The following is a 19,638-nucleotide window of genomic DNA, read 5'->3' as shown; positions in this document are numbered from 1 at the left end:
GTGTTAGGATGATCTCGATCTCCTGACCTCGTGATCCGCCCGCCTCGGCCTCCCAAAGTGCTGGGATTACAGGCATGAGCCACCGCGCCCGGCCAACCCGGCTAATTTTTATATTTTTTAGCAGAGACGGGGTTTCACCATGTTGGCCAGGCTGGTCTCGAACCCCTGACCTCAAGCAATCTACCCATCTCAGCCTCCCAAAGTGCTGGGATTACAGGTGTGAGCCACCATGCCCAGCCTAATCTCAGCACTTTGGGAGACCAGAGTGGGAGTCTCCCTTGAGGCCAGGAGTTCGAGACCAGCCTGGGCAACATAGCAAGATCCAATTTCTACAAAAAATAGAAAACAATTAGCTGGGAGTGGTAATGCATGCCTCTGTAGTCCCAGCTACTCAGGAGGCTGATGTGGGAGGATTGCTTGATCCTCGAGAGTTGGAGGCTGCAATGAGCTATGATCATGCCACTGCACACCAGCCTGGGCAACAGAGTAAAAACCCTGTTTCTAAAAAAAAAAAGAATCTGTATCGTCATTTATATGTCAGCAGAGTCAAATTCTCCATATTCCATCTTACTAGACAAATGGTATGTTTCTGCATTTCTCTCATTGATGAAAACAAGAGCTTTTTCATTCAAGGAGGTGAAGGGATGAAAAGCAGTGTTTATTCTGGTGTGATCCAGAGTTACAAAGCCTAGTTCTACCCCACTCATTCTATATTTAAAGCTTTTAGACATATTATATTTGAAATGTTGAAAAACTAACTCCAGTTTTTTTTTTGTACGTAGGTGGTCGTGTGATGGTAACAGATGCTGACAGGTCAATACTATCTCCAGGTGGAAGGTAAAACCTAATTTCATTACTGCTGTTTAACTCCCACACCTCAAAAAGTTTTAGTTGTTAGATAATTGAGATATTAGAATATTAAAAAGGCCTTATGTCACACATCTTAAAGTTTGGTAGGCAAGGATATCATTTGGGGATCTTGTGAACATGCCCTCTTTGACTTGGTATTTCTGAATAGTAGAGTTCCTGGGAAAAGCCAGGGGCATTGGTCACACTGTGAATTGGCCTTAGAGTGGTATTTGGAAGTTAATATGCTATTCTGTAGTATTTTTATTGTACTGTTTTCCCCAAAAGATAGATAGAAATTAAAGTACTAAGTTCAGTTGATAACTCTTTTTTTTTTTTTTAATTTTTGAGATGGAGTTTTGCTCTTTTTGCTCAGGCTAGAGTGAAGTGGCGCGATCTCGGCTCGCTGCAAGCTCTGCCCCCCCCGGTGGGTTCAAGCGATTCTCCTGCCTCAGCCTCCCAAATAGCAGGGACTACAGGCATGTGCCACCATGCCTGGCTAATTTTTTTGTATTTTTAGTAGAGACGGGGTTTCACCATGTTGGCCAGGCTGGTCTCGAACTCCTGACCTCAGGTGATCCACCTGCCTCGGCCTCCCAAAGTGCTGGGATTACAGGCATGAGCCACCACGCCTGGCCCGATAAGTCTTAATATGCTACTCTGTAGTATTTTATTGTACTTTTTTCCCCAAAAGATAGAAATTAAAGTACTAAGTTCAGTTGGTAACTGTTTTTTTTTTTTTGGAGACAGAGTCTCCCTCTGTCGCTCAGGCTGGAGTTCAGTGGCATGATCTCAGCTCACTGCAACCTCCGCCTCCCGGGTTCAAGTGATTCAGGTGAGCGCCACCACACCTGGCTAATTTTTGTATTTTTAGTAGAGATGAGGTTTCACCATATTGGCCAGGCTGGTCTTGAACTCCTGACCTCGTGATCTGCCCACCTCAGCCTCCCAATGTGTTGGGATTACAAGCGTGAGCCACTGTGCCCAGCCCAATAACTCTTATTTATGCAATAAATAAATATGTCAGTTTTAAGCTGAGTCAGGTTTGCACCCACCTTGGTCAAGGGAGGGATCTTACACTTTGAGACCCAGAGACTTTGAATGCTGTGGGAATGGCTGTCACCAGCGCGTGGCTTGATCAGGGCTTTCTTCTCCTTGCAGTTGTGGCCCCATCAAAGTGAAAACTGAACCCACAGAAGATTCTGGTACGTACTAGCTGTTTTAGAATCAATGGTAAAATTAAGGAAGACTTTTCCTTAGTGTAGAAGGTTATAGTCTGACTCAATTATTGTTTTGTTTTGATAAGAAAGAGGCAGTCACTGCTAATGTATTCCAACTGTGACACCATTTGTTAATGTTATCACATTAAGACCCAGAAAGGTAATTTGCTCAGTAAGTGGTAGGCAGAGTTCTTTGCCAGTTACACATGTTTTTTTTTTTTTTTTTTTTTTTGAGACGGAGTCTCGCTCTGTCACCCAGGCTGGAGTGCAGTGGCGCAATCTCGGCTCACTGCAAGCTCCGCCTCCTGGGTTCACACCATTCTCCTGCCTCAGCCTCTCCGAGTAGCTGGGACTACAGGCGCCCGCCACCACGCCCGGCTAATTTTTTTGTATTTTTAGTAGAGACGGGGTTTCACCGTGGTCTCGATCTCCTGACCTCGTGATCCGCCCGCCTCGGCCTCCCAAAGTGCTGGGATTACAAGCGTGAGCCACCGCGCCTGGCCTAGTTACACATGTTTGTAGATAAAACGTATTGGTTTTTTTTTCCAGTTATACAGACATATAATGTAAGAGGTCAGCTGTTTTGTAGTGCTTTTTACAAAAATCAATAGAATGCCCCCTTTGTCTCCTCCTTCCCTCTACACTACTGTTTTCCACTCTCTAAGGAGACCATTTTCAATTCTCAAATAAAATTGCTACTTAATTCCTTATTTGTTTATTTATTTTTTGAGATGGAGTCTTGCTTTGTCACCCAGACTGAAGTGCAGTGGTGGGACCTCGGCTCACTGCAACCTCTGCCTCTGAGTTCAAGCATTCTCCCACCTCAGCCTCCTGAGTAGCTGGGATTACAGGCATGTGCCATCATGCCCAGCTGATTTTTATATTTTTAGTAGAGACAGGGTTTCGCCAGGTTGACCAGGCCAGTCTTGAATCCTGACCTCAAGTGATCCGCCCACCTCAGCCTCCCAAAGTCCTAGGATTACAGGCATGAGCCACCGTGCCTGGCCCCCTGTTTATAATTCTGTTCTGTCCTAGAACCATGGCACCCAGATGTTCTCAGCGTATTTATTTATTTCATTGTTTCCCCAGTGTTATCCTGTGTCCTAGTGCCACTGTCAAGCCTCCCGCTGCTCGGCCCAGTGCCCCTTATTCACACGGGACACTCCTTAGTGGGCTGTCACCACCCTGCCTGCTCCCTCATCTCCCTCTGTCTGCCCAGGCCCTCGGCAGCTTCCCCAGCCCCTTCCCCTGCCCTTCGTCAGCCTTCTCATTCTGCCATGTTTCCTGGGCAGCCACCTGCCCCGCTTGACCCCCATCTAAGGGCATCGCGAATGAGTTGTTGGGGAGGAGGGTAGGGCCGCATTAACGTGTGTGTGCGTGCATGTGAATGAGAGCTTTTATGTATGTATTTTGGGAGAGCTGCAAGAAAGTGTTGAATTATCCTTTTTTGGAAAAGGTATTTGAGTCTTTTACACTGTTTGCTGGTTTTACTGAAGGTTTTTCTTTTTTCTTTATTTTCACTCCATAGGAAATCTCAAATTTTTGTGTGGTTTTCAGTAGATTGTGCCAAAAAAAATCATCATTTTGCAAATTTTCCCCCATAATTCATATATTCATCTCCTGAATATTTAGTTTGCTTCTAAAAAGAAACATGCTGAATTGAGAAACCCCATGTGTTTAATTGAATTCTTTCAGCTGTCTTTATGTACACATCAGCATCATTATACGTTTTTTTTTCTCTTTTACACTTTGCATCTTTGTATTCCTAATTTATTCTGCAAATAAGATTTACATTTATAGCCAGGGTGCAGTCAGGAAACAGAAGCCATATCAGTTATTGGAAGAGAGAAAATTTAATATAAAGATTGTTGGCCGGGTGCGGCGGCTCACATCTGTAATCCCAGCACTTTGGGAGGCTGAGGCGAGTGGATCACCTGAGGTCAGGAGTTGGAGACCGGCCTGGCCAACATGGTGAAACCCAGTCTCTACTAAAAATACAAAAAAAAATTAGCTGGGTGTGGTGGTGGGTGCCTGTAATCCCAGCTACTCAAGAGGCTGAGGGAGGAGAATCGTTTGAACTCGGGAGGTGGAGGTTGCACTGAGTCAAGATCGTGCCATTGCATTCCAGCCTGGGCAACAAGAGTCAAACTCCGTCTCAAAAAAACAAACAAACAAAAAAAAACATTGTTAACTAGTTATAAAGTTGTTAACTTTGTAACCTAAAGGAGAATACTAAGGTTTTCTTTAAGGAGTAATTCTAGGCAGTGGCTGCCACCCTATCAGCTTTCCATCTGACTTCTGAGGTGGGGTAGTGTTTGGCTGGTGCTGGTGGCTGAGGGGCATGGTGAAGTTGCTTCTGGTAGTGTTGGAGACATTGCCAACCGGGCGCAGCTGTTGTGATGGGAGGGCCTGCTTTGGCCAGGCTGAACGGGGGTACCAAGGAGTGACCTTTTTGGGATGAAAATGCAGACAAGAAGCCAAAAGGAAGGTCCAGATCTCTTCCCCTCCTCTAGCCTGTCTCTCTGTAGTGTATCCTTGTGGCAGAGACTCACACGGAGCCAGCTGCTGTGCAGAGCTCAAACTTCAGCAGAAACCCAGAGGATGGGTTTGCAACTGAGAGACATCAGTTTTGTGGGTGGCCCAGGCTGTTCTCTTTGGCTGCTCAGCATATATACACACCCTTCCCTGCACATTTGACCTTCTGTACAAAACGAGACAACTGTTCCATCTAAAGAGATGCAACTTTACTTCCTACAAAGAAATCCATTTTTACCCTCTCCTTAAAATGGGGAGACACAGTGTTCCAGCAGTCACACCCATCGCTGGGAGACTGACTTAAAATCCAGTCGCGAGCTATATTACCTGCTCTTTAAATGCAGTCCAAACCTATTTGAGTAATCTCTAGTCTAATGGACAAACGGAAAGGAAACCTCCAGCCAAACTATTGTGAAATACTACCGCACAGAAGAGAATAGTTACTATATGCAAGCACATATCTTCACACAAACACATGTGTAACAGACAAGGAAGAGCATAGGCATAGTTGCCACAGTCTACGTTTCTGCAGCTTACCAGACTTTTTTTTTGGATTTACCTTTTTATTTTTATTTATTTATATTTTTTGAGACAAGATCTCACTCTGTCGTCCAGACTTGAGTGTAGTCGTGCGATCTCGGCTCACCACAACCTCCATGTCTCGGATTCAAGCGATTCTCCCACCTCAGCCTCCCGAGCAGCTGGGATTACAGGCGTGTGCCACCCAGCCAATTTTTGTATTATTCATTTATTTATTTTAGTAGAGACGGGGTTTAACCATGTTGACCAAGCTGATCTTGAACTCCTGACCTCAGGTAATCATCCGCCTCAGCCTCCCAAAGTGCTGGGATTACAGGCATTAGCCTCTGCACCCAGCCAGTATGTGTAAGGTTCTTTAGCGAATTGGAGTGACCCAAATTTTTATTCCTGAAGGGTCTGAATCTCCAGTGGATCTGCCTTTTTTGTTAGCTGTAATGCTGTGATTTTCTTTCCTTCTTTTTTTTTTTTTTTTTTTTTTGTTGAGACGGAGTCTTGCTGTGTCGCCCAGGCTGGAGTGTAGTGGTGCCATCTCCGCTCACTGCAGCCTCCACCTCTTGAGTTCAAGTGATCTTTGTACCTCAGCCTCTCGGGTAGCTGAGACTACAGGTGCATGCCACCACTCCCGGCTAATTTTTGTATTTTTAGTAGAGATGAGGTTTCACCATGTTGGCCAGGCTGGTCTCGAACTCCTGACCTCAGGTGATTTGCCCGCCTGGACCTCCCAAAGTGCTGGGATTACAGGCATGAGCCACTGCGCCCATCTGTTAGCTGTAATTTTCTATTAACTTTTACTGATGGACATGAAAGTGCTAAGTTAGCCCAGAGAGTTGCAAAGGTCTCAGATGCAGTGTTCTCTGCCACCACTGTGTAGCAGCAAAACACTTTCCCCTTGGTGATTGAAGGCACTGGAGTAACTCCTTTGTTTGCTTGTTGCTTCAGGGATGCATACCCTTTGTATATCAATTTAACTCTCTTTGAGCTCTTTCTCTAGAGTTGAAAATACTGTTTACAAAGTTGCCCAAGTCAGAGCTCACGATTTCGTTCGTCTTAGGGTTGGTATGACTGTGGTTGAATATCTCAGCTTGAAATGTGTATGTGCACCCATGCATTGTTCATTTCTTTTTCTTTTTTTTTTTGAGAGGGAGTCTCGCTGTGTCACCCAGGCTGGAGTGCAGTGGCACAATCTCGGCCCTTCCCAAAGTCAACTTTTTAATAACATAGATTGCTTTTGCCTATTTTGACCTTCATATGAGAGGAATTACACAATGTGTAGTCTTTTGTATCTGGCCACAAAGGTCTGCTTCAAATCATCTGTCCTAATTGTGGGCAAAGCTTTATGCAGAAAGGTGTGCTTTGTACCCTTACACAAATCTCTGTAATAAAAGGGATGTATTAGGCGAAAAAAAACCAATGTATCTCATTATTGAAATTGTTAACCATTATGCTATCTCTTCTTTGGAATACTGAGTTTTTTTGTTTGTTTTTTGTTTTTTTTTTTTTTTTTTCGAGATGGAGTCTCGCTCTGTCACCCAGGCTGGAGTGCAGTGTTGCGATCTCGGCTTGCTGCAAGCTCCGCCTCCCAGGCTCACGCCATTCTCCTGCCTCAGCCTCTGGAGTAGCTGGGACTACAGGCACCCGCCACCAGGCCCGGATAATTTTTTTTGTATTTTTAGTAGAGATGGGGTTTCACCGTGTTAGCCAGGATGGTCTCGATTTCCTGACCTTGTGATCTGCCCGCCTCGGCCTTCCAAAGTGCTGGGATTACAGGCGTGAGCCACCACGCCCGGCCTGGAATACTGAGTTATTAAAACTGATGTTTATAAGTGTGTTTCAATGGTTTATAAAAGTATTTTTAATATTAAGTGAAAAGGGAGTGTGGTAAAATTTTCTTTGATTCTAAAGATAAGAATTTGCTGGAGAAAAGAGCAGCACATAATTGCAGAATATTAATAAATGGTTAAAACTTTGCATTGGCTGGGATCATAGCTGATTTTTACCTTCTGCTACCTAGCAAACTTTTTTCAAAGACTTAAAGTCTTTACTTAAAATAAATACGCATTGCTGTATTTATAGGGAGGGCAGAGAGGATTTCCCTACACAATCTAGCTGAAAGTTCTGACATGCAATCATATCATTGCATTTGCTTTTCTAGGCATTTCCCTGGAAATGGCAGCTGTGACAGTAAAGGAAGAATCAGAAGATCCTGATTATTATCAATATAACATTCAAGGTAATTCGAGTTAATGCAATTTTTCTTTCTAAAAATTATTCGTGGCTAAAATTAAAATTTGCTCATCAATTGCTTTAATTTCTTAAATAGTATTTTATTGATCAGTTCTTGATCGATATATATACTTGTAATTCAGTCCCAGGGATAAAGCATTTTAAAAATGGGCCGGGCGCGGTGGCTCATGCTTGTAATCCCAGCACTTTGGGAGGCCGAGGTGGGCGGATCACGAGGTCAGGAGATCGAGACCACAGTGAAACCCCGTCTCTACTAAAAATACAAAAAATTAGCCGGGCGTGGTGGCGGGCGCCTGTAGTCCCAGCTACTCGCAGAGGCTGAGGCAGGAGAATGGCGTGAACCCAGGAGGCGGAGCTTGCAGTGAGCCGAGATTGCGCCACTGCACTCCAGCCTGGGCGACAGAGCGAGACTCCGTCTCAAAAACAAAACAAAACAAAACAAAACATTTTAAAAATGGAGCTGTAAGATCAACTCAGACAACCCAGAGGAGATATGTAAAATAGCCATTTGTGTTTTTTTTTTTTTTTTTTGAGACGGAGTCTTGCTCTTTCGCGCAGGCCAGACTGCAGTGGCACTATCTCGGCTCACTGCAAGCTCTGCCTCCTGGGTTCACGCCATTCTCCTGCCTCAGCCTCCCGAGTAGCTGGGACTACAGGCGCCCACCACCGCGCCCGGCTAATTTTTTGTATTTTTAGTAGAGACGGGGTTTCACCATGTTAGCCAGAATGGTCTCCATCTTCTGACCTCGTGATCCGCCCGCCTCGGCCTCCCAAAGTGCTGGGATTACAAGCGTGAGCCACCACGCCCGGCCACCATTTGTGTTCTTAGAAGGATGAGCAAAAGTTGTGGCACAATACAGAATTCAATCCCAGGTTCTAGTGTTGCAAAATAAAATAAACCTATTAGGCAAATGCAGATATTGTCAGCTTAATTTTTTCTCACTGCATAATTATAGTATATTAAACACTTAAAGTAAAAAATCTGGTTAGCTTTGCCATGTACATATATAATACACCATCTTCATTGCATCCAAGATAATGAAATATCTATAACCCCAAAAGTTTCCTGTGTCCCCTTGTCATTCATTGCCCTGCCCAGTATTCAGGCAACATGGATCTGTTTTCTGTTTTAGGTTAGTTTGCATTTTCTATAAAGTCTTATGAATGAAATAATAAAATGTGGACTATTTTCATGGGCTGGGGAGCAGTGTGGCTTCTTTCATTTCAAATGATTGTTTTGAAATTCATCCACAGCGTTGCATGTATCAGTAGTAGATTCCATTTGATTGTTGATTTGTATTCTATTGTATGCCTGAGTCAAAATTTGTTCCTCTCTTTGTCTGTTGATAGCCTTTTGGGTTCTTCCAGTTTGGGGCCATTACAAATAGAAGTACTATGAACATTTATTTACAGGCTTTTGTGTGGACATAGGCCTTAATTTCTCTTTTTTTTTTTTTTTGAAACAGAGTCTCACTCTGTTGCCCAGGCTGGAGTGCAGTGGCGCGATCTTGGCTCACTGCAACCTCCACCTCCCGGGTTGAAGTGATTCTTCTGCCTCAGCCTCCCGAATAGCTGGGATTGCAGGTGTGTGCCAACACACCCGGCTAAGTTTTCTGTTTTTTAGTAGACATGGGGTTTCACCATCTTGGCCAGGCTGGTCTCGAGCTCCTGACCTCAGGTGATCCACCCGCCTCGGCCTCCCAAAGTACCGGGATTACAGGGGCTAACACGCTTTTTTAAAATGAAATATTTAAAACCTAAAAGCATAGTATCAGTCTGCCCAGGTTTAGTGAACCATAGTATTCGTCTCTTCTCTCCTCCCTCCAAGAAACAACGTGTAACTATTTCATTGAAGCCCTTCTTTGGGCTCTCCCAAATCCCCATTTCTCTTTCTATTCTTAAGTTAAACATGGTCTTGAAAACTGAGAACTGTCCTTCCTGATGGTGATGTGCTTTACTACGTAAATATTCTCCCAGGAGTGTGTGTGTGTGTGTGTCATGTCCACGCGTATTGTTTTATATATGCCACTTCCTGAGTGAAGCTTACACAGTGGTACACAGTATATGCTTTTTTTTTTTGGAGACAGAGTCTCGCTCTGTTGCCCAGGCCGGAGTGCAGTGGCACGATCTTGGCTCACTGCAAGCTCCGCCTCCCGGGTTCACACCATTCTCCTGCCTCAGCCTCTCCGAGTAGCTGGGACTACAGGCGCCCGCCACCACGCCCGGCTAATTTTTTGTATTTTTAGTAGAGACGGGGTTTCACCGTGGTCTCGATCTCCTGACCTCGTGATCCGCCCGCCTCGGCCTCCCAAAGTGCTGGGATTACAAGCGTGAGCCACCGCACCCGGCCTACACGGTATATGTTGTTGAGTATAGTCTGTCACTCAATTTAAGTTTTCAAGATTTATCTTTTTTTTTTTTTTTTTTGCGTGGGGGTGGGATGGATTTTTGCGCTGTCACCCAAGCTGGAGTGCAGTGGTGCGATCTTGGCTCACTGCAACCTCCGCTTGCCAGATTCAAGCAATTCTCTGCCTCAGCTGGGATTTATCTGTTTTGTCACAAGTAGATTTAATCATGTTATCATGGTAGTTACACTGTGTGATTATAAGACAGTTCATTTTTTTGTTCTTCTACATAAAGACATTGATGTTTTCTTCTGAAACCTTTTGTATTCCAAAATAGGCTTGGATATATTTCTCTGTGCACCTCAGTGCTCCTATAAAATAGTGGCATTCAAATGTGAGTGTTGGGAATGTGTTGGTTTTCTCAATGAGTGGTAGGCACCTCAAGCATTTGAGAGGTGGAGGTTAAGTATGTTTTAGGGTGAATAAAATCAAGTACCATTTTTAGGGTGAATAAAATTCAAATATGGGACATTAAAATAATTTGAAAGTATAGTGATACATGAAGGTATGCTGAGTACCAACTAAAAAAAATATAGTTTAGCAATATTGGAAGCCAAAAACAGTAGTAGCAGGGGTAGAATAAGACTATGTCATATTTCAAGGAATTGGTCACTAAGTTGATATAACAACCATTAGTTTGTATGTGTCTAACAACGTATCCTCAAAGTAAAAGTAAAAATTATTTACAAATTATAAGTCTCTGTAGATATGTGCAGTCATGTGGGAGATTTTAACCAACGATATACGTCTAGCTGATGAATACTCTTTTAACATTTATATGTTAAATAGAATATTTTCACTACAGTTAATATATGTAAGCTAACTATAGAAAACTGTGTACCCAAGAAATAAGTTTATTTACAAAGCATGAATCATTTATAAAAATTGACTGTATACTTGTTCACAGTTAGTCTTAATAAATTCTCTGAACATACCGAAATGAAATTATTAATAGAAAACATATACAGTGAGAATCCTAGGAAACATTCTTGTAATTGACTTAATGAGGGCCTCATTAAAAATATTTCGACCAGTATATTGAGAATGCCACATAGTTAAACTTGTGAAGAGCAACTAAAGCAGTACTTAGAGGTCAATTAGTAGCCTTCACTAAGGTTGCATTTTTAAATCCTGTAAATAGCACATCTTCCTTTTCATGAGCTCTGTATATTTTACTCAGAGTCAGAAGACTAGGAAGCAGTGGATCTAGCATTTGAATTTAGGAGTCTACATTCAAAGACTTGCTCTTTTTTGAGATTCCAAATAGAAACTATTTCTTTATTTCTCATGCAATTGATTTTTTTCTCTGATGTGTCCTTTGCCTGTAATGTGTAGTGTGGTGCATCTTTGTGAAATTTCTTAGCCTTTAGAGAATGAAGCCTTTCAAACGACTTAGGATGTTTTCCCAATTCTCTTCAGAGATAGTTAACTGAATTGTGGTCATATTAATGCCAAAATGTGTTTTATATTAAATAGCCATTGAAAACACAATGTTTTGTTTTCTATTTTAAAACTATTATTACTTTAATCATTAAAAAATTTGATGATAACATGTAAATATGTTGTCAAAATATAGCAGTTTGTGAAGTTGAATTTAACTCAGAGTACTTTCTGTGTTTTGGAAAGAACCTTATTAGAAAAAGTGCCCATGGTGCTGGAAGACAGGGAGAATGAATTAATAGCTGTTAGTTTGTCACATTTCTATTTCAGTAGAGATTCAAGGAGATGGTTTACGTTGCTTTAGAGATTCTAAGGAAGGTATATAACATTTGGTTCTGCATTTGTCTTCAGTATGACAAAAGAGTAAGCAAATATTTGCCAAAGAAGAAACAAATACACCTGTGAGATAAACCTGCATTTGTAATCTGTATGAAGTAAAAGTTACAGTTTACTGTTATGAACATTGTACTGTTTTTAAAAACCCACATCTTCCATTTTAGACATACCATTCCCATTCAATCCATATGTCCAGTCATCTTCAAAATTTCTTTTGACTGTTTACATATGAATTCACCTGATTACATTTTTCCATTCACCAAGACCATAAATTGACATTGCTCATCTTGTCAGTCTTTTTTTTTTTAATTTTTTTCTTTTTTATTTATAAAAAGGCCATTCCATGTATCTCACCCAAATTTGTTGACTAAAGTCACCCCACATTTTTTTTGGGGGGGTATTACTTTTGAAGTATTATCTTTGTATCCCAAAGCAGGCCCTTCTGAAACTGATGATGTTGATGAAAAACAGCCCCTATCGAAGCCTTTGCAAGGTATAATCTTTTCACTTCCATTCTCCCACATAATGCTCATGTTTAATGTTTCCTTATATTGCACAGACTGTGTTTTAATATTTATAAGTATAGTATTACTTTTCTAAATGGAAAAGGAAAAAAAATGTATTGGCCTTTTTTTAACATATAAATGAACTTCACAAGCAACAATTTTTCAAAATCAATTTTCCCTTTTGTGAATCTAGTAATGAATCTCGAAATGGGTACATGACACACTTTCCTATTGAAGGTAAAGTACACATTTATACCTTATCTCAGAACAGTCAGAAGCCAGGTTACTGTTGTATTGGTTAGTGATGCAAATATTGATAAGGTCAGGTTGATACTTAGTATTTAGAAGAATTCTGAAATAGCACTTGTTAATCTGTAAGTTTCTAATTTATTGCCTTTTTGGCAATTTTTTACAGTGTTCCCAAACTTGATACTCACAGGCTATTAGTAATGGCATTTACTTCTATCTATTCTGGCTTTGAGTGCATAAGATGTATGTTCTTTAGGCTTAGCATATAATGTAAATGTAATTGTTTATTTCAGATTTTAAAAGACATACAGAATTATTGCTTACACGAACAATCATCTTAACTGTTATTCTTTGCTGAAATTTTACTTTTTACCTACTGGCCTCATCATTTCACTCTCATTCCTTTGACCTCACATCTCTTTTTTCTTTGACTTTTACAGTCAAATAACTTAATGCTCCATAAATTCAAATATTAAGATTAAAAAAAGAGAAAGGAAGTGTGTAGAGAAAGCATATTTTAAAAATGAATTAAAGAGTGACTCATAGGTATAGGTTTGTAGATTTACCTAGAGTTTTGAGTTCAGGTGAGTTTTCACAATATAAAGTAAGTGGAAAAGAATCCCCAGATAATTGTGACATGCTAAAGCTAGATACTGAGAACCAAAAAGATGTAACCTCAGTATGGGACTTTTAATTCAAGGATATTAGCCACCAAATGACAGTTTTTCAGACTGTAAGCATTGCTCTTTAAAAACCAAGATAAAATACATTTATAACATATCTTACTTTTAGTATAGCTTCTGAATTTAGTTCTCAATAGATAAGACAAAATAGATGAACATCTGCTTCCTTTCCCCTCAAGCGATGTGTTCTTACTGATAGGTAATATTTTTTTTTGGTACTTAAAGGCAGTGTTTTTCAGTCTTTTCCATGTTAGTAACTCAGATCTTTAAGGACAGAGGGTACAAATTAGGGGGCAGCTTGTGTTCTTAATCCTAAGTGGCTCTCTGATGTCTTAGATTCTTCCTTTCCTTTTTGTAAGTAAAACTTCTGCTCTAGTAAGATGAGCCTGTTCACCTTGTGACTGCCTAACTGATCATTGCTTTATGTTCCAGTTTTTAGAAGCAGGCAGATTATATTACCTGACTTAAAATGCTTTTGAGACTAAAGGTAGTATCTTAAATTTTAACTTACGAGTTTCCTTTAAGTACAACTTTGATGAAATTATGGGGATTGAGTTTCCATGGCTTTCACCATAGTGAAAATGGAAAGCAGGAATCATTCCACAGCAAACCCGGAACTTATTTATAGAGAGTTAATTAAGTGTCTGATCACAGCAAGCATTTACTCTGAACTGTTTGTGTATGTGTGTCATTGACAGATGAGCATGGTACTTGAAGCATAATTCTGCTTCCTCAGATTCCAATATCTAGTAATTTTATCATGTAGTTATAGTAACTAATAATAAATCCCCAAACCTACTTAGGTCTACTCTGTATTTGTGTTTTCAAATAATTTTTTTAGCTTCCAAATAGAAGCGTTGTATTCTTTTCTGAATTAGAAAACATTGCTCGACTTAATTGCTAAAGAGTTAGACAATCATTTTGCATATGTGTATTATGTCTTACATTGTTTGCATTGTTACCTAGATTCTCTTTCATCTTTCAATGTCAGTTTTTATTGGTTTATTATATGTTGTTTATTTTCTTTTTAGGAAGCCATCACTCTTCAGAGGGCAATGAAGGCACAGAAATGGAAGTACCAGCAGAAGGTTAGGAGAAAAAGAGATTGCATATTTTCCACTATTTGTTGTATGTTTATTCTATTTTATAGATTCTGTTATCCTTAAAACACCTCATTTGGAAATAAAAGGTGATTCCTTTGGTATGCCTTCCTAGCCAACAGGTTATTATTATTTTTTTAAGTTCTAAGATATAATATGCTTCTTTGACCATACTGATTAATAAAGCCTATGGGATTGAAACTAAGTGGTAAGTAAAGCTCTTACATGATGCAAAATGCTACTTTTTTTTTTGTCCTGGTTTTCTTGTGCCATATTAAAGATCTTTTAAGGAAGAATAGCTTCAGTGTTTGAGAATTAAAATTACTAGCTCCATTCATATTTTACTTTCAAATGTACTTTTTAATACTTCTAGTCTCTTAGTAGGGTAGGAATATAGCCTACATAAAATTTATACAGGAGAGAGTTTCTCCCTTTATTTTATACTCACAACTACTCCATAAATGACTTTGTCAGTTTATCAGCTCTACAGCTTTGGTTTTAGAATTGAATGCCTGACTGAGGTACAGTTCTTTTTGTTTAGAATCCTGAGTTCAACTTATCATATAGGGTGGCTTCTTATTTCCAAGGGGTTTAAACGGTTCACACAAATTTTTATAGATTTCTCTCAAGGAAAATGACTGGTAAGGTAACTGAATCTTGTTTTAGAATTATTTCTCTCATAAATTAGTCATGTTATCCCTTATTTTTCTCAAATGAAAAGAGGAGTCTATTGTGTAACTGCTTATATTCCATTGTATTTACATTTTTATTTTAATTAAAAAGAACTTTTGTTTGATCTTTTACCTTCTTTGAGGGAAAGGCAATCTTAAAAGTCCCCCAGTATAGGCTGGTTTCTCCAAATTCAGTTATAGAATTAGGGTTTTTCCCTGAAATACATTTCTCTCAAAAATACTGACATGCTCATTGTAAACCGTTGGTTACATTTCCCTGTCAGCCCTTTTTATAGAAGATTGTGTGGGTGAGTGTTGTATGCTTTACTGTGTGGAGGTGGGTATCTTCTCTGTGACAGAGTTTTCAGCTTTGAGTAGGCGGGATTTAGGACAACAAGACCTAGGTAGTAGATCACGTGCAGTACAAGGGCTCATTGGGCAGTACCGATGGCTGACCGCCTTGCAGCCCCGTCGGCAGGTACTGCACCTTGAAGACTGCGTTTTTAGGACATTTTTACTGTCATATTCCAGTGTTAACAAAGTTGAATCGAATCTGGGTTCTGGCCTTTATTCCTTTACTAACAAGTAAACATAATCTTTGGCAAATCAATTAATCTCTCAACCTTTGCACAATGAAAGAGAACTAATGAAAATACTCTCTAAGCTTCTAGCACTAACATTCTGATGTACATTTGTCTTGTGTAGGAACAAATATGAATGAACTTTGTAATTTTTGAAATATGTTGCATACAAAGCCAGAGGATATAGTCCTGTGTGCACTTGTGACACTCAGTCTTTTGATAGGAAACTCTCCATTGCAAAGCCTGGGTTGTGGTTTTATTGAACAGTAGAAACCACTCCTCACATTTCTGAAAGGAGGGAAGAAATTCTAACCAAAGTAGAAAGCATTTGTTTCTATCCGAGCATCTTCTAGCTGTGGCAGGAAATTCATTGTGACTTTGTCATATCCTCATTCCTCCAAGACTATGGGATTTTTTTGAGTCAATTTCTGCAGGTAACATGTTATTATCTAAATTTTTCCAGAGTTTTTCTAATTTTTATTTTCTTTTATCCCTATTTATAATGAAAAGGGTCAAATTTTAATTTCATTAATATGAAATGAATGAAAATGCCAGTGGATTTTTATAGTAGGCTGCTTTTGGAGTATCAAATCAGTAAAATGTTGGAACATATGGAAACATGCTTAATAATGAATGTCATTTTAGAATTTTATTTTTTTCAAGATTCTACTCAACATGTCCCTTCAGAAACAAGTGAGGACCCTGAAGTTGAGGTGACTATTGAAGGTTAGTTATCTAAAAGCCTTGATTCCAAAGTTTACTTCTGGTCATAAAACTATTTGTCACATTCACATTGCTAAATATGCATTTCATTCATTTTTAAAGGAGACTTGTGGGACGAATACATGCGTTTGTGTGGCCAAAGCAGCCCACTCCCCACTGCTTTGGGAGTTTTAGATGACAGAATGAGACCGTGAGAATTAGCATTGGCCCACGGGTGGCCCAAGCTATCCTTGCTATCAGTGGGAGTTGAAAAGAGAAAAAGAAAATTATGACCAGACTTGATACACACAAAAACAGATTCTATAATCTATTGGGTTGTGATAGAAGAAGACTTACTTGGAGCTGGAATCCCTAATTTCTAATTAAGTAAAGTGGAGGAGAAAGTGTTGATAGTTTAGTGAGTAATTTTTAAAGCAAGTCCCTGCCCCCTGCAACGACCCGCAAATACTACTTAGAGGCTGACATACAATTTATCTTTCAAAACTGTTTTGAAGCAATAGCTACAAATAAATTCTACAATACTCTCTATAGCTAAGATTGCTTCAAACCTGGTTTTTTTTTTCTCCAAAGATAAGCATGAACTCAGCTGAGCCAGTTTATCCTGAATTATTTGAAAATTCAGCTAATAGAATTATTAACTATCACTTCATACTAATAATTATTAAATGAGCATTGCGTTTTTCCTTTTAAATTAGTGTCTCACAGCTGGGCATGGTGGCTCACACCTGTAATCCCAGCACTTTGGGAGGCCAAGGTAGGCAGATCACCTGAGGTCGGGAGTTCAAGACCAGCCTGACCAACATGGTGAAACCCCCATCTCTACTAAAAATACAGAATTAGCTGGGTGTGGTGGTGCATGCCTGTAATCCCAGCTACTTGGGAGGCTGAGGCAGGAGAATCGCTTGAACCCTAGAGGCAGAGGTTGTAGTGTGCTGAGTTCACAGCATTGCACTACAGCCTGGGTGACAGAGTGAAACTCCATCTCAAAAAAAAAATTAAAATTAATGTGTCACAATACTTGCGTTAAGTTTCTTCCCCTGAAAGTACTTCTTTCTTGTGGTAAAATGTGAAAATGGTACAGTAAATTGTACAGTGGAAAGTTTTCTTCACCCTCACTCTGCTCCCAAGTCCCAATACTGAGGGATATATGTCAGCTTATTGTGTCTACTTTGAGAAATAATTGCAGAACATATCTTGATGCAAAAATATACAGATGCTTTCAGCATATGTTACAATGCAAATTTTAAAATATCACATATTCCATAGGCCTCCCCCTCCCATAACTGCACATCTTGGTACTTTATTAGTTTTTTTTCTAGCTGCTGCGTAACCTTTCTTGGTTTGCTGTCTATCTCTCTTTCTCTCTTAATAACCTGTCGCCTACTGATGTCACTTGGTTATTTCTAGTGTTTGACTACTCCAGACTACTCAATGTGTCTGTCTTCATTGCTTCTAAAATATAAGTCAATTAGTAGCTTCCACTCAATACAAGAAATCTTTTCATGCTGCATGTGTTAACTTAATATACAGATTTCTTTTTTCATTAATACAATTTTTCTAATCTAAAACATTTTGAATTATCGTCTAGCATTAAATGGTTGAAATTTAATTCGTTTTTAGTTAGAAACCTCATTAACAGGAAAAAAATTTAAGAACATACAAATATTATAACTACTCAGCTGTGCCCTTTCTATGGAGATATTAATAGGAGGTTATTAAAATTATAAAAATAAAGCTTTTAGGTAGGACTAATAACCATTTTGATTTGTCAAATCTTAAAGCAGATAGAAGCTGTATTTTTTTTTTTTTTTTTTTTTTGAGACGGAGTCTGGCTGTGTCGCCCAGGCTGGAGTGCAGTGGCGCGATCTCGGCTCACTGCAAGCTCTGCCTCCCTGGTTCACGCCATTCTCCTGTAGAGGCTGTATTAAAATGGTTTAGAATGTAAATACTTGCTTTTGTAGTATAAGACCTTTAAAGAGAGGTTACGAAAATCCAGAAATAAATGGCTCATGAACCTGAAGCTTATGTCAGCCTTTTGAAGTTTAACTGTTTTAGATGGAGTAATAAATCTCATTTCTTTTCTTTTCATTTATTTGATTATTTATTTATTTATTTATTTATTTTTGAGATGGAGTTTCACTCTTGTTGCCCAGGCTGGAGTGCAGTGGCGTGATCTCGGCTCACCGCAATCTCCGCCTTGCAGGTTCAAGCGATTCTCCTGCCTCAGCCTCCTGAGTAGCTGGGATTACAGGCATGCGCCGCCACACTCGGCTAATTTTGTATTTTTAATAGAGACGGGGTTTCTCCATCTTGGTCAGGCTGGTCTCGAACTCCTGACCTCAGGTGATCCGCCCACCTCGGCTTCCCAAAGTGCTGGGATTACAGGCATGAGCCACTGCACCCGGCCATTCATTTCTTTTAAACTAAGACATTGTGCCATAAGCCTGATTTAATGTTCACATTTGTGATTAAGTAGCAGAATTTTGCTAGTAGACCTCTTTCTTTTCAGAAGACCAGTGAAATACCAGGTCTGAGTAAAGTAATCCTTTTAAAAGGTAGCATTTTCCACATCATATGTGCACATACACACACACATTTTATGTATGTATATATAAAAAATATGTATATTATATAGAAATTACATCAACCATTAAATTCCTGATTTTTTTAGGAAGATAAAAAACTCTCAATATTAATAAGGAAGGTCAAGTGAGAACTTACATGCACATCTCTGGTTAATAGTGTGTATCGTATATTCTTTCTGGAAAGATTACTTCCAAATGGTAGGAGCTATTTAGATACCCGTAGTTAGGAAATAAAATTTTGGTATATCTTCATAACAGAAAAATGTATAGCCATTGAAATCCTGATAATGTTTTCCAATAATCTGAAAAAAGATCTCTAATATAAAATGTTACAGTGGAAAAAAAAAAATCCTGCCTTGAGAACAAGGCAACTTGAAAAGCAAAAGTGTATCTAGAGAATAATCTTAGTTTTGTTTTGGAAAATACTCGTGCTTGGTAGGAAGATGGACAAAAATAAACTGAGATATTCCTGCTTGCTTGGAGATGACTTAATTTTCTCCTTTTATATCTTTTCACATTTCCCAAATCATTGATAGATAGAAAAAAAAAAGCAGAACTTTGTTATCAAATAAGTCTGTCCGATTTTTCACAGTATTTTAACCTCGATATCTTCATTTGCAATTATGTGGAGTTCTGAAGTGGCTAATTTGACACTGACGCGGACGTGTTTGTGGATTACAGGGTCATTACTTACCCACTGCTGGTGCACTCTGAGCTGTGCGCTTCCATTTGTGGCATTTTATTTGTACTTGGAGTCAGTGGTAAACATTTAAAACATACGTGACTTAGGTTTGGGAAATCGGCCTTGGACTAATAGGACCGCTTGCCTCAGTTTTCGTAAAACTGGGTTAAGGTGAATTGCTGTCAGGTATGTTATCTCTGATGTGTGCAGAGAAAACCTTATCAGACTTGTTTCAGGTCTAGCTGTCATGGGAGTGCTAAGAACGGTGTAAAGGAGGTTTCTTTCTTGCACA

The 19,638-nt window shown here is 39.6% G+C and overlaps 1 protein-coding gene and 1 long non-coding RNA gene across 7 annotated transcripts in view; one reads left to right on the top strand and one right to left on the bottom strand.

Annotated features, from left to right (window-relative positions):
• The window catches only part of GTF2I (general transcription factor IIi), a 107,862-nt gene that overhangs the window by 47,490 nt on the left and 40,734 nt on the right, over positions 1 to 19,638 (top strand). The window contains exons 7-12 of one of the 6 annotated variants that reach the window (XM_030796809.1): positions 783 to 837; positions 2,008 to 2,051; positions 7,294 to 7,371; positions 12,003 to 12,059; positions 14,036 to 14,092; positions 16,020 to 16,082. In XM_030796809.1, coding sequence (XP_030652669.1) covers positions 783 to 837; positions 2,008 to 2,051; positions 7,294 to 7,371; positions 12,003 to 12,059; positions 14,036 to 14,092; positions 16,020 to 16,082 — 354 coding nt within the window. Of the gene's footprint in view, positions 1 to 782; positions 838 to 2,007; positions 2,052 to 7,293; positions 7,372 to 11,999; positions 12,060 to 14,035; positions 14,093 to 16,019; positions 16,083 to 19,638 lie in introns of all 6 variants that reach the window. The other 5 variants (XM_030796808.1, XM_030796810.1, XM_030796812.1 and 2 more) reach the window with 5 other exon arrangements.
• The window catches only part of LOC115830932, a 32,030-nt gene that overhangs the window by 5,790 nt on the left and 6,602 nt on the right, over positions 1 to 19,638 (bottom strand). The window lies entirely within an intron of this gene.

This window comes from Nomascus leucogenys, chromosome 17, assembly GCF_006542625.1.
Source record: "Nomascus leucogenys isolate Asia chromosome 17, Asia_NLE_v1, whole genome shotgun sequence".
NCBI classification, from domain to species: Eukaryota; Metazoa; Chordata; class Mammalia; order Primates; family Hylobatidae; genus Nomascus; species Nomascus leucogenys.
Note: the sequence above shows the minus strand (reverse complement) of the source record. Positions and strands in the feature narration are given on the sequence as shown.